At 49.4% G+C, this 12,007-nt stretch overlaps 1 protein-coding gene across 4 annotated transcripts in view; it reads right to left on the bottom strand.

Annotated features, from left to right (window-relative positions):
* Positions 1-3,540: 3,540 nt before the first annotated feature.
* The window catches only part of SLC47A1 (solute carrier family 47 member 1), a 41,877-nt gene continuing 33,410 nt past the window's right edge, over positions 3,541-12,007 (bottom strand). For 2 of the 4 annotated variants that reach the window (XM_012472101.3, XM_012472102.3), the window contains exons 15-17: positions 9,544-9,638; positions 7,953-8,031; positions 3,541-5,247 (exon numbers count right to left, since the gene is read on the bottom strand). In XM_012472101.3, the coding sequence (XP_012327524.2) occupies positions 5,021-5,247; positions 7,953-8,031; positions 9,544-9,638 (401 nt within the window). In that variant the 3' untranslated portion in view covers positions 3,541-5,020. Of the gene's footprint in view, positions 5,248-7,952; positions 8,032-9,543; positions 9,639-12,007 lie in introns of those variants that run through there. The other 2 variants (XM_012472103.2, XM_012472104.2) reach the window with 2 other exon arrangements.

Below are 12,007 nucleotides of genomic sequence, written 5' to 3'. Positions count from 1 at the left end.
GGCAGATGGATCGTTTGAGCTTGGGAGTTCAAGACCAGCCTGAGCAACATAGGGAGACCCCCGTCTCTATAAAAAATACAAAAATTAGCTGGTGTGTTGGTGCGCCCTCTAGTCCCAGCTACTTGGGAGGCTGAGACAGGAGGATTGCTTGAACCCAGGAGGTCAAAGCTGCAGTGAGCTGAGATTGCGCCACTGCACACCGGCCTGGGTGACAGGGCAAGACTCTGTCTCAAAAAACAAAAACAACAACAAAAAGGGCCCAGCGCGGTGGCTCACGCCTGTAATCCCAGCACTTTGGGAGGCTGAGGCGGGTGGATCACCTGAGGTCAGGAGTTTGAGACCAGCCTGGTCAACATGACGAAATGCCATCTCTACTAAAAATACAAAAATTAACCAGGTGTGGTGGCACACGCCTGTAATCTCAGCTACTTGGGAGGCTGAGGCAGGAGAATCGCTTGAACCCAGGAGGTGGAGGGAGGCTGCAGCGAGCAAGATTGCACCATTTCACTCCAGCCTGGGCAAAAGGGCGAAACTCTGCCTCAAAAAAAAAAAAAAAAAAAAAAGACAAAGACACAATCAGGAGACACCCAGGTGAGAGTTCACTGGGATAGCAGCACATCTGGAATAGGTGTTTCTCAGAAATATCTGGCTGGGCCACAGCTGCACAGGGACCAATCTCAGCAAAAGTAAGTATGAGCTTGTAGGTCAGCGAGAGAAACTGCACCACGAGGGCCAAGAATGAGCTGGCACAGGATGTGGGAACAAGGGAGCAGAAAGGATGGGGGAGTGGTCGTGGGAAAGAGAAAAAAGGGAGTAATTTTAAGGAAATGAAGCTAGCAAGGCTTGCTGAAGGATGGCACTCTGGGTATAAAAAGAAGGAAGTGTCTTGGGGGCTCCCGGGCGGGCGTAGCTTCCTTCAAGCGCTCTGAGCTGGAGGAGTCCTGGCTGCAATCCCAGGTCAAGGATGGAGATTCAGAGTTGGGGGACACCAACAAATTGGAGACATTTAAAACAGAAGGGGTAGGGGAGCAAGGAAGGGAGGCAGCCACCAGATAGGTGGCAGGAGAGCCCAGGAAGGCTCAAGATGGAAACCCAGGAGGCACAGTCCCCAGCCAGGAGGGAGCAGGAGGGGATCACTGACAACTTTTCCTAGAGCAGATTAAAAAGAGTAGAACAGAGGCCGGACTGCTACGGGAAGAAAAGGAAATGACACAATGTTGACTTTCTGGCCAAGAGCACAGATGCAAAGAGGCCAGAGAGGGGCTGGACGAGGAGATGGGTAGATGGGATGATTTTGTAAGAAAGGAGAGACTTGATATGTTTACGATGGAGTGGGAACACTCAAAGGGGAGGCAGCTGCCGGAGAAAGGAAGGTTCCAGAGTGCAGGTGGAAGGCCAGTATGGAAGAGCTAAGAAGTCTGGGGCGGCATGTGGAAGGGTGGGTAGGAGGAGGTCAGGGCCCAGTGCTCCACCCAGGGCTCAAAGAGAGGGCCAGGCAGAGCTACAAGAGCAAGGAAAGATGAAGGGGTCACAGGCAGAGCCCCCATGAGATCAAGGGCAGGTAGGATGGGCGTGGAGACTTGACTTGACCGGGCTCCAGGAATAAAGGGTTGAGAAGAGACCCCAAAATGAAACCTTAACACTTCTCTCTTTTTTTTTTTCTTGAGACTGAGTCTCACTCTGTTACCCAGGATGGAGTGCAGTGGTGAGATCTTGGCTCACTGCAACTTCTGCCTCCCGGGTTCAAGTGATTCTTCTGCCTCAGCCTCCCGAGTAGCTGGGACTACAGGTGCACGCCACCACGCCCAGCTAATTTTTATATTTTTAGCAGAGACAGGGTTTCACCATGTTGGCCAGGCTGGTCTCGAACTCCTGACCTCAGGTGATCTGCCCACTTCGGCCTCCCAAAGTGCTGGCTGGGATTAGATGCGTGAGCCACTGCGTCCGGCCCTGTGTGTTTGTTTTTGAGGCAGGATCTTGCTCTGTTCAGCCCAGGCTGGAGTGCAGGGTGCGATCTCAGCTCACTGCAGTCTCGATCTCCTGGGCTCAAGCTATCCTCCCGACCCAGCCTCCCGAGTAGCTGGGACCACAGGCGGTGCCACCACGCTGGATTAATTTTTGTATTTTTAGTAGAGACGGGGGGGTCTTGCTATGCTGCCCAGGCTGGTCTCGAACTCGTGAGCTCAAAAGATCCTCCCGCCTGGAGCCTCCCAAAGCACTGGGATTACAGTCCTGAGCCACAGCGCCCGCGGACCCCGCCCAAATCCTAAACCTTGGCCGCCCGTCATCTCCTACAGAGGCGAAGTTGGGCACCCACCGTGACCGCGAGCGTGACAGCGTCCAGCTCTACCTCGTCCACATGGCCACAGAAGATGGAGCTGACGAGGCTGACGAGAAAGATCACCAACTGTGCAAGAAGCTGCGGAGGCGCGGAAAGCAAGGAGCGTTCACAGCCGCCCTCCCGCCCCAAGTCCGCGTCCCCTACCCCACCCCCGACGCCCCACAGTGCGGCGGCTGCTCCGGAGGCGTCGGGCCGGGCGCGGGGACGCCGCACTCACCACGGGCCCGCGAGCGCCGCCAGCTCGGCCGCCTCCCGCCGCAGGTCTGGGGCAGCGCACCCCGCAGATCCCGCAGATGGTCGCTCCAGCCGGGGTCCCGAGGCCGCTGTGGGAAACTCAGCGGGGACGGGCGGCGTCCGCAGGGAGCGGCTGCGCCGGTATGGGACCGCAGTGCGGGGGACAGCGGGGGCGGTCTGGCCCCACCCAGCCCTGCCCATCCCGCCCGGGCCCCTCAGTACCACTGTCTGCCCGCAGAACCCTGGGGGAGGGGGCCGGGAGGAGGCAGGGGGTCAGGAGGGCACTTGGGGGCTGATGAAGGGGGCTCGTGAAAGGGGTCCATGCGGGGAAGGACCCCTTGTGTGCTTTTGCATGACACGAGTTTTTATCAGGAGAGTTGTTTGCAGTCTGGTTGGAAGAGCAAAATGCCTTGGGGGTGGGCAGACAGGATGGAGCTGGTGATTCCATCCTCCCCTGCGGAGTTCGGGTCTGGCGCTTTCTGAGATGCTTCTCCTGGCCTGGGCTTGAGGCCAGTTCAGGTATTTCCGGGAGAGGAAGGATCCTGGCTCGCAGGGACCCCAACCTCCCTGCTCCTGGCGCCCTGAGTGGCCTCCTGGCCAGCGACTACTGTGGCTGATGGTTAAAGGAATCTCCTCTCATCCCCAGGGGTCCCTCCTCTACCTAGCAAGGGGAATGGCAGGGGGTGCTAGGCAGGTGGCCCTCTGCAGTGGCTGCCCCCTGCCCCAGGCCCAGCCCCGAGGGCCACAGTGCAAGCCTTTATCTTCCTCCCTGGAGAATGGGCCACATGGCCCCAAGAACAAGGCACCGAGGGTAGAGATACCTGAAGGTGGCCCCAACCAAAATCAGCAGTTGGGTGTTTTTTTACTCAAAGTAGGTAACTTTTCTGATTTGTTATTTCAGGAAAACGCCGTGCCTAGAGCATTATACCCATCCTAGCACTAAGTGAAAAATGTGCAGGCAAATCTCGATTTAATGTTTTATTTGGGAAGAAAGAATTGCAGTTCAGGGCATCCATAGGGCATCCATGCAGACCAGGTGGTCCTCGGTATGTCCTAGCAACACAGAGAAGGCTGGAGGTTTCATCAAAACAAATATTAGTATTGCTCTTTGAGAAAGTTGATTGGCACCAGGAAGGGTCCTGGGAGCTGGCAAGCTACAATTGGTAAGCAACCGGACAGACAAAATTACTCCTAGAGCTTTAGCAAGTTATCTCAGCGGTTATGGATAAACCTGGTCTCAGCTTACAGCAGGCAGTTTCAGCAGCTGGATGTGCGGAAAATTACATTACTAGATTAATGTTATATGCCCGGGGTGCTTTTGTCCCCGGCTTCTTGACTTACAGTTGGGTGTGATAAGAATGACTGTTTGGTATAATTCACTTTCACAGCACTGAATTTACTTAGTATGTCCTGAGGCTTGCTGAATTAACAGTGTGGACTGCGCCCCAGGAAGCCTTAAGGCAGTAGATTACTACTTAAGCTAAGGCCTTTATTAAAATTTTGTCCTCTGGCTAGGTGTGGTGGCTCACGCCTATAATCCCAACACTTTGGGAGAGCAAGATGGAAGGATTGCTTGATCCCAGGAATTTGAGACCAGCCTGGGAAATAAAGGGTAGATCCCGTCTCTACAAAAAACAAAAAATTAGCTAGGCATGGTGGCACATGCCTGTGGTCTCAGCTACTCAGGAGGCTGAGGTGGGAGGATCACTTGAGCCCAGGAGGTTGAGGCTGCAGTAGGTAAGGCACACACCCCTACCAGGAATTATTAGTCCTTGTTTGGATTTCCACAGCTCCAAAGATTACTCAAGTGTTTTTCAGTGCCCACAGGGCCTAGATTTAGACCTCAAATGAAGATTAACAAATGCCAGCTGGGCATAGTGGCATACCCCTGTAGTCTCAGTTACTCTGGTGGCTGATGCAGGACTGCTTGGAGCCCAGGAGGTGGAGGCTACAGTGAACGATGATGACACCACTGCACACCAGCCTGCGTGGCAGAGCAAGACCTCTGTCTATTAAAAAAGAATAATAAACCAAAACAAATGCCATTTGCCCAGTGAATAGTAATCTAAGGCCCAAGGAAAGATCTATTGTAAAATATATTTTAAATAATTCAGGCAGTAGGAATTCTTAAGCACTTAGTTTTATGGGTTTGTGTCTATCAAAGCCATAGGCCAATGAAGTCAGCACAGTGGTCCTTGCTTCAGATAGTAGTGGATGAATTGTTACTCATGTATCTTTCAGACACTGTCTTGGGCCAGAATATAGCTTTTCACCTTAGTTGCTTGCTTTTTTTTTTTTTTTTGAAAAATGTATCTTTTCATTCCAAACCTTCAAAATCCATGAGCACACCTGAATGACATTAACTGAAAGGAAATTGTCACTGGCGGGCCTGTGAATTGTGTGTAAGCTCAAAAGCATCACTTGACCTGACTGCCTCCTGCCACGTCACTGAACTCTGACATATAATCTCACTAAAATCCCCACCAGCAAGATTAAGAAGACCCCCAGGAGCAGAAGGCCTCGCCGCAGCACCAGCTGTTTCCTGGACAACTTAGTGCTGTCCTGTGGATGGACAGGCAGGCGTTGCGCTTGGTGCATCTGCTGTTCCGACTGACTCTCGCCTGTCTTTTCAGCATCGTTCATTAAAATTCCTTCATGGTTTTCAGGGCACCCTGGGAGGAAAAAGTAATTTAGTAGCTTAAAAGGGATTTTTTTTTCATTTGTACAAAGGGCTATGCATAAAAGGAATATCTGCTAATAGCTGAGAGAAATTAATTCAGGAAGCGATTGAATAAGATTGGCCATCCCACTTCCTACTGAGCATAAGTGGATGGATGTTAGGAATATAGGAACATCCTAGGAGTTCTAAAAGAAAATCATCTGGGGCAGGGTGCAGTGGCTCATGCCTCTAATCCCAGCACTTTGGGAAGCTGAGATGGGTAGATTGCTTGAGCCCAGGAAGTCGAGCCTGCAGTGAATCATGACCACACCACTGCATTCCAGCCTGGGCGACAGAGAAAGACCCTGTCTCAAAAAAGAAAGAAAGAAAAGAAAAAGAAAATCATTTTGAACAGAATTGTACCAGCTCACACTTAACAAATTGCTTGCCTTGGTCGGACAGTTTTGGGTGCTTCTCAACCCTAATGTCGGTTGTATGACGTAAGTGTCATTGTTCGGCAGGGTGAGGGGGCTCACATCTGTAATCCCAGTACTTTGGGAGGCCGAGGTAGGCGGATCACTGAGGTCAGGAGTTCAAGACAGGCCTGGCCAACGTGGTGAAACTCTGTCTTTACTAAAAATACAAACATTAGCCAGGCGTGGTGATGCACGCCTGTAATCCTAGCTGTTTGGGAGGCTGAGGCAGGAGAATCATTTAACCCTGGGAGGCAGAGCTTGCAGTGAGCCGAGACTGCATCACTGCACTCCAGCCTGGACAACAGAGTGAGACTTGTCTCAAAACAAAACAAAACAACAACAATAAAAAAACAGAGACAAGTGCTATTGTTATGTGGATTTCACGAATCGGGGAAACTGGCAACAGATATTGATCCAGGAAAACATGGGCCAACCCTTGCCTGAAGATCATTATCGAATCTGAATAAAACAAATTAAATATCATCTTGAAGGCATCAGAATGCAAACAATGTAATGAAGAGTCACTAGGGCAAGATCCAGGAGACAAGGAACCCAGAGGGACTGCCCAGCCTCTGGGGCTGCTTCAGATCAGAGAGTTCATTCAGATCAGAGAGATCAGAGGATGCAGGTCAGATAGATCTGCACCCAGACCACGTGACTGAGACACTGAGCAGGGCTTTGGGGACTTGGGTACCTACCAAGAATCAGGCCCTGGCAAACCTCTCTGTACCTGAGGTTGGAACCCCGAAGAGCTACATCCAAGAATTAAGGATGAACCAGGCCGGGCGCAGTGGCTGGTGCCTGTAATCCCAGCACTTTGGGAGGCCAAGGAGGGCGGATCACTTGAGGTCAGGAGTTTGAGACCAGCCTGGCCAACATGGTGAAACGCTGTCTTTACTAAAAATACAAAAAGTAGCCAGGTGTGGTGGCACACACCTGTAATCCCAGCTACTTGGGAGGCTGAGGCACGAGAATCACTTGAACCCAGGGGGCTGAGGTTGCAGTGAGCCGGAATCATCCTACTGCACTTCCAGCTACTCAGGAGGCTGAGGCGGCAGGAGAATCGCTTGAACCCGGGAGGTGGAGGTTGCAGTTAGCTGAGATTGCACCACTGCACTGCAGCCTGGGACAATGCGAAACTCCTCAGAAAGAAAAAGGATGAACCAGAAAAAGTAAACCAGGCCTCATACTGGCTGCAGCACACCTCAGGTCAGCTGGGTGCTCCAGAAAACTCCCATTTCCAAGACCGCCCTAGACTGCTGGTCACCCCCAGTGTCCAACAAAAGAGAATCCTCTCTGAAGATCGACAACATTCTTTCAGGCTCAAGTTACTTCTACAAAAAATTTTCAAATATAAAGTCTGCAACATAATCAAAGATAACCAGGCCAGGTGTGGTGGCTCATGCCTGTAATCCCACTGCTTTGGGAGGCCAAGGCAGGAGGATTGCTTGAGCCCAAGAGTTGGAGGCTGCAGTGAGCTATCATCGTACCTCTGCACACCAGCCTGGGCAACAGGGTGAGACCCTCTCTCTATTTAAAAAAAATTTTTTTTCTTTAATTGAAACTTTTAAAAAATTGATTAAAATCAAAGATAACCAGATACACAGCACGGGAGCCTAGACAACATGCTGAGACACAATTGACCACTGACTGCAAATTAGCCATTCTGTTATATCAGTGTTTAAATTATAAAGGAGCAAGGATTACTGTGAGTGGGTGGCTAACTGCCTAAGGGACCAGGAATGGGGGAGGGGGGAATTACTCAATTGACTGACAAAAACCATAACCACAATTGCATGATGTGCAGCAGAAGCAAAGGTCAGAGCAACAACCTGTTTTAAAGCCCACAAGTGTCTGCCTGATGAGCAGCAGGAACCGCATTAAAACAAACGTCAGTTTCCAAGCTAGGATAGAAGCACAGTACCTCCAAGTATTGGAAATGCCTGCAAAGTGCTTGCAGAAGTACCACAAATTAGGGGAGGAACTGGGGACATTTTCATCTGTATAGGTCCCAGTTAGTATACTGCAGTATACGAATGTGTGGAATTAAAGCAAATAAACTTTAAGTCAGTTTACCTTGAATTGGGTGTTACTTGACTTCATCACGTGTTTCTGAAATAGGGCAATAATTTGCCCTATTTAAATGGGAGCTCATAGCAGCAAATCTAGCTGTGTCTCACTACCAGCCCCTCCAGTCCCACCTAGACGGGCCTGTCCAAGGGCTGAGGGAGTCATATCATACCTGGGTGAAGCAGAGCCTGCGGGAGAGCGGAATTCCCACTCGGAGCCACGTTCACTTTCAAATTGGCATGTACCTGAGCCTGAAAAATGAAACTCAGTCAGTTCGTCAGGCTTCACGATAGTGTTAATAAGGTATTTTACTTGACCACCTGGTTTAGGAAAAGCCAAGCCACTTTCCCTAATTGGCACGTATAGCTGAAGCGCCTCTCATTCACCGGTTATCTTTCATAAAGATTGAAATGGGGCCAGGCTCAGTGGCTCACACTTGTAATCCCAGCCCTTTGGGAGGCTGAGGAGGGAGGATTGCTTGAGCTCAGGAACTCAAGGCCAGCCTGTGCAACACAGCAAGACCCCATCTCAACTAAAGAACTCAAAAACAAACAAACAAACAAACAAAAGCCAGGCATGGTGGTGCATGTCTGATTCCCAACTACTTGGGAGGCTGAGACGGGAGGATGACTTGAGCCCAGAAGGTTGAGACTCCAGCAAGCTGTGATCCTGCCACTATAGTCCAGTCTGGGTGACAGAGTGAGACACTGTCTCTTAAGATTGAAATGGGGTCCATGAGAGGGAAGGTGGGATGGGAATAGTACAGAGTGAAAGAGACAGGGGCAAGACAAGAGAGGGACCAAGATCACTTAGAGCTCTCCTTTCTTTTTACTTTATCTCTTTTTTCTTCCTTTTTTTTTTTTTTTTTTTTTTGACAGAATCTCACTCTGTTGCCAGATAGGCTAGAGTGCAATGGCACGATCTTGGCTCACTGCAACCTCCGCTTCTCGGGTTCAAGCGATTCTCCTGCCTCAGCCTCCCAAGTAGCTGAGACTACAGGCGCGAGCCACCACACCCAGCTAATTTTTGTATTTTTAGTAGAGACGGGGTTTCATGATGTTGGCCAGGCTGGTCTTGATCTCTTGACCTCGTGATCCACCTGCCTCAGCCTCCCAGAGTGCTGGGATTACAGGTGTAAGCCACCGCGCCCGGCTCTCTTTTTTGTTTTAAAAATTTTTTATTTGTAGAGACAGGGTCTCACTCCATCACCCAGGCTGGAGTGCAGTGAGTGGTGCAGTCACAGCTCCCTGCAGCCTCGAACTCCTGGGCTTAAGCAATCTTCCCGCCTCAGCCTCCTGAATAGCGGGAACTACAGGCATAAGCCACCCATACCTCGACTCATCTCATTTTTCTATCACCTCTTTCTAGACCTCACATTGACCCTAGAAGCTGAAGGAAGGATGCACCAAGTATCTTCACAAAACATCTGGGGATCATAAAAACAACATCAGGATGATTCTGATGCATCCCACCTTTCTCTTCAGTTCTAATTCTTGTCCTGACATTGGATTTTCCTGCACAAGGGGAACAGCCTGGCATGGGAGACAAGCAAGAAAGGAACCCCCTGTTTTTCTGGGAGTGGATAAAGCTGGGGTCATCTGGCCCTTCGCATCTGAATTGTCTAGTTAAAACAACATGAAAAATAGTATTCATGATATAAAAATAAAGAAAATGAGAAAAGAACTTTCCAAAATGAAAAAGGGAGAGCTGGATCAGAGCCTGTTTTTCTAGGAAAGGAACCAGGACAGAATGAACATAGTTACCTGCTGACAGGCTTTTTCCCAATTTAGCTGAATAATAAAGCCTAGAAAACACACAGCTTGAAAGACTGTACAGATGATGATCCCTGACCACAGACCTAGAAATAGAAATATTTAATAGAGGTTAATTCCACAGAAAACCAGCTGCCCCTGGGGAGTATGTTTTGCCTATCTCACTTCTGTCAGCCATACTGAACATCTGCTTTCATGGCTGAGGTAGAGCCCACAGTGGACCAGAGACCTCTACCCTGCTCCTTCTTGGGCTTCTAGAAGGTTCCAGAAGGTTCTAGAAACCCCAGTACTCCCTGAGGCCTCCTCCAAAAGGGCCATCTCTTGTGGTTCAGGATTTCAGAACAAATATTCAGAGGATATTTTTGGCCTTACTGACTATAATGCTTGAGTATTAAGAAAAATGCCAGTTATAAGAAAATTAAAATTTCCCAGGACCAACTACTTCTGCCCTATTTTCCTCAAAAAAGGGGACTAACATTAAAAAAAAAAAAAAGCAGAAATCACTAGCTATATAAATTAATAATGTTCCCTGCCTCAGAGTTCCTGCCAGACCTTGGACCTTAACTTGCTTCTGACAGACTTTGCTGGAAGCCCCCAGAGGAGGGCTGTGCACCCAGAGATGACTAGAGAACAGCAAAGGCAGGCCCGGTGGGCACAGGTGGTGGGAAAAGCCCTGTGGATCTCAAAGCACCACACAGGACACAGAGGGAGACCCCAGGTGAGGAGGGTTTTTGGTCAACAGTAAACTCATGGCAGAACCAAAAACTCCAACAATAACCAAGAGCCAAGGGCCTCACCGTAATAAAAACAGACCTACTTTGGGTTCTGCCCCACAACTGGCAGCCCAAGAAACCACCTCTCTCTACAATAAAGCCAGGAAGCCAGCCTGCCCTAAATCAGACTTGCAGGAAGCAAGATGGCTGCCTCTGGTGACAATCCGGGAAGCTAACCAGTAACTTCTGTAACGACTGGCCCCAAATGGTCAGGACTTGATTAGCAACTGACAGCTTCCCTAACTTTGGTCTGCATTTCCAACTTAGAACCAACCAGAGAAAGTAAAATACATCCCCCTAACCAATCACACGGAGGCCTATTTCTAGTCAGCCTCCTCCAGCATCACCAGATCAACAGTCTCAGGGCACACCTGCAGCCTCCCCTTTTATCCACTGGGATGCTTCCCCCCCCTCCTTTGCCTGTCTTTCAGTCTCTGCCCAAATGCAAGTGGTGGCGGCCAACACCCTTGCTGAGAATACGCCTTTGCTTGTCTTGCTTGGTTGGTCCTGCTTTATTTCCACAGCTGTCCAGATCTATGTAAGGTTTAAGGTGGCTAGTCTGGGTTCCTGGTTTACAGATCAGGTACAAGGTTGACAGCTCTGTTTCTTGGTACCAGTCACATTTTTTCAGGTATGACTAGCTTGCCCTTTTGTTTGTTTGCTTTTTAGAGGCAGGGTCTTGCTCTGTTGCCCAGGCTGGAGAGCAGTGGCGTGACTACAGCTCACTGCAGCCTCAAACTCCTAGACTGAAGTGATCCTCCCGCCTTGGCCTCCCAAAGCACTAGGATTATAGGTATGAGTCTCTGCACCCAGCATAGCCTGCTCTTAGAATAGTATAGTTGGTGCCACCTGCTATTCCTATAAAAAATTAGCAAAAGGAAGCTACTGGCTTCCTCTTTCAAATCCAGTGTTCTCAGTGCATAGAAACTACAAGCTCACCCAAACCATCTTAAACAGAAAATAACTAGCTACCTCCAGCTATAATTTGGAAGTTATGAATTAGATTTCTAGTAGTTTAGCATAGATCATTTAAAGATTTCTATTTGACGCAACCTAGGAACCCAAAGTAGGATGATTATTAGAATCCCATGAGGAAGGCCCAGGAATTTACAAATTTAAAAAAAGTCTCCCAGGGATTCTGAGGGTCATTATGATTTCCTGGGGTTGCTTCTGAGAATCTGCAGAATTCTGATGCTCTCCTACACCCTGTATAGGTATACTGCATACCATACTACAGGAAACACAAGATTAAAATCCAATTCGTACCACACTTTCTTCTAACAGGTGGGTGGAAGGATTGACTACAGTCTTCTCATAGAGGCCTCACATCCCCAGGGCCCCCACCATTTCTTTTCAGTGATTCTCAACTTCTACTTTGCACATTTTGTTTTTTTGTTTTTTGTTTTTGAGACAGAGTCTCACTGTGTCACCCAGGCTAAAATACAGTGGTGCCATCTTGGCTCACTGCAACCTCTGCCTCCCGCGTTCAAGTGATTCTCATATCTCAGCCTCCCGAGTAGCTGGGACTACAGGTGCACACCACCACATCTGGCTAATTTTTGTATTTTTAGTAGAGATGGGGTTTTGCCATGTTAGCCAGGTTGGTCTCAAACTCCTGACCTCAAGTAATCTGCCAACTCAGCCTTCCAAAGTGCTGGGATTACAGGCATGAGCCACTGTGC

The sequence above is a fragment of the Aotus nancymaae genome, unplaced genomic scaffold (assembly GCF_030222135.1).
Source record: "Aotus nancymaae isolate 86718 unplaced genomic scaffold, 86718_ANA_hifiasm-v0.15.2.pri h1tg000018l, whole genome shotgun sequence".
Taxonomy (NCBI): Eukaryota; Metazoa; Chordata; class Mammalia; order Primates; family Aotidae; genus Aotus; species Aotus nancymaae.
The sequence above is the reverse complement of the archived record's forward strand: the minus strand, read 5'-3'. Positions and strand labels throughout refer to the sequence as shown.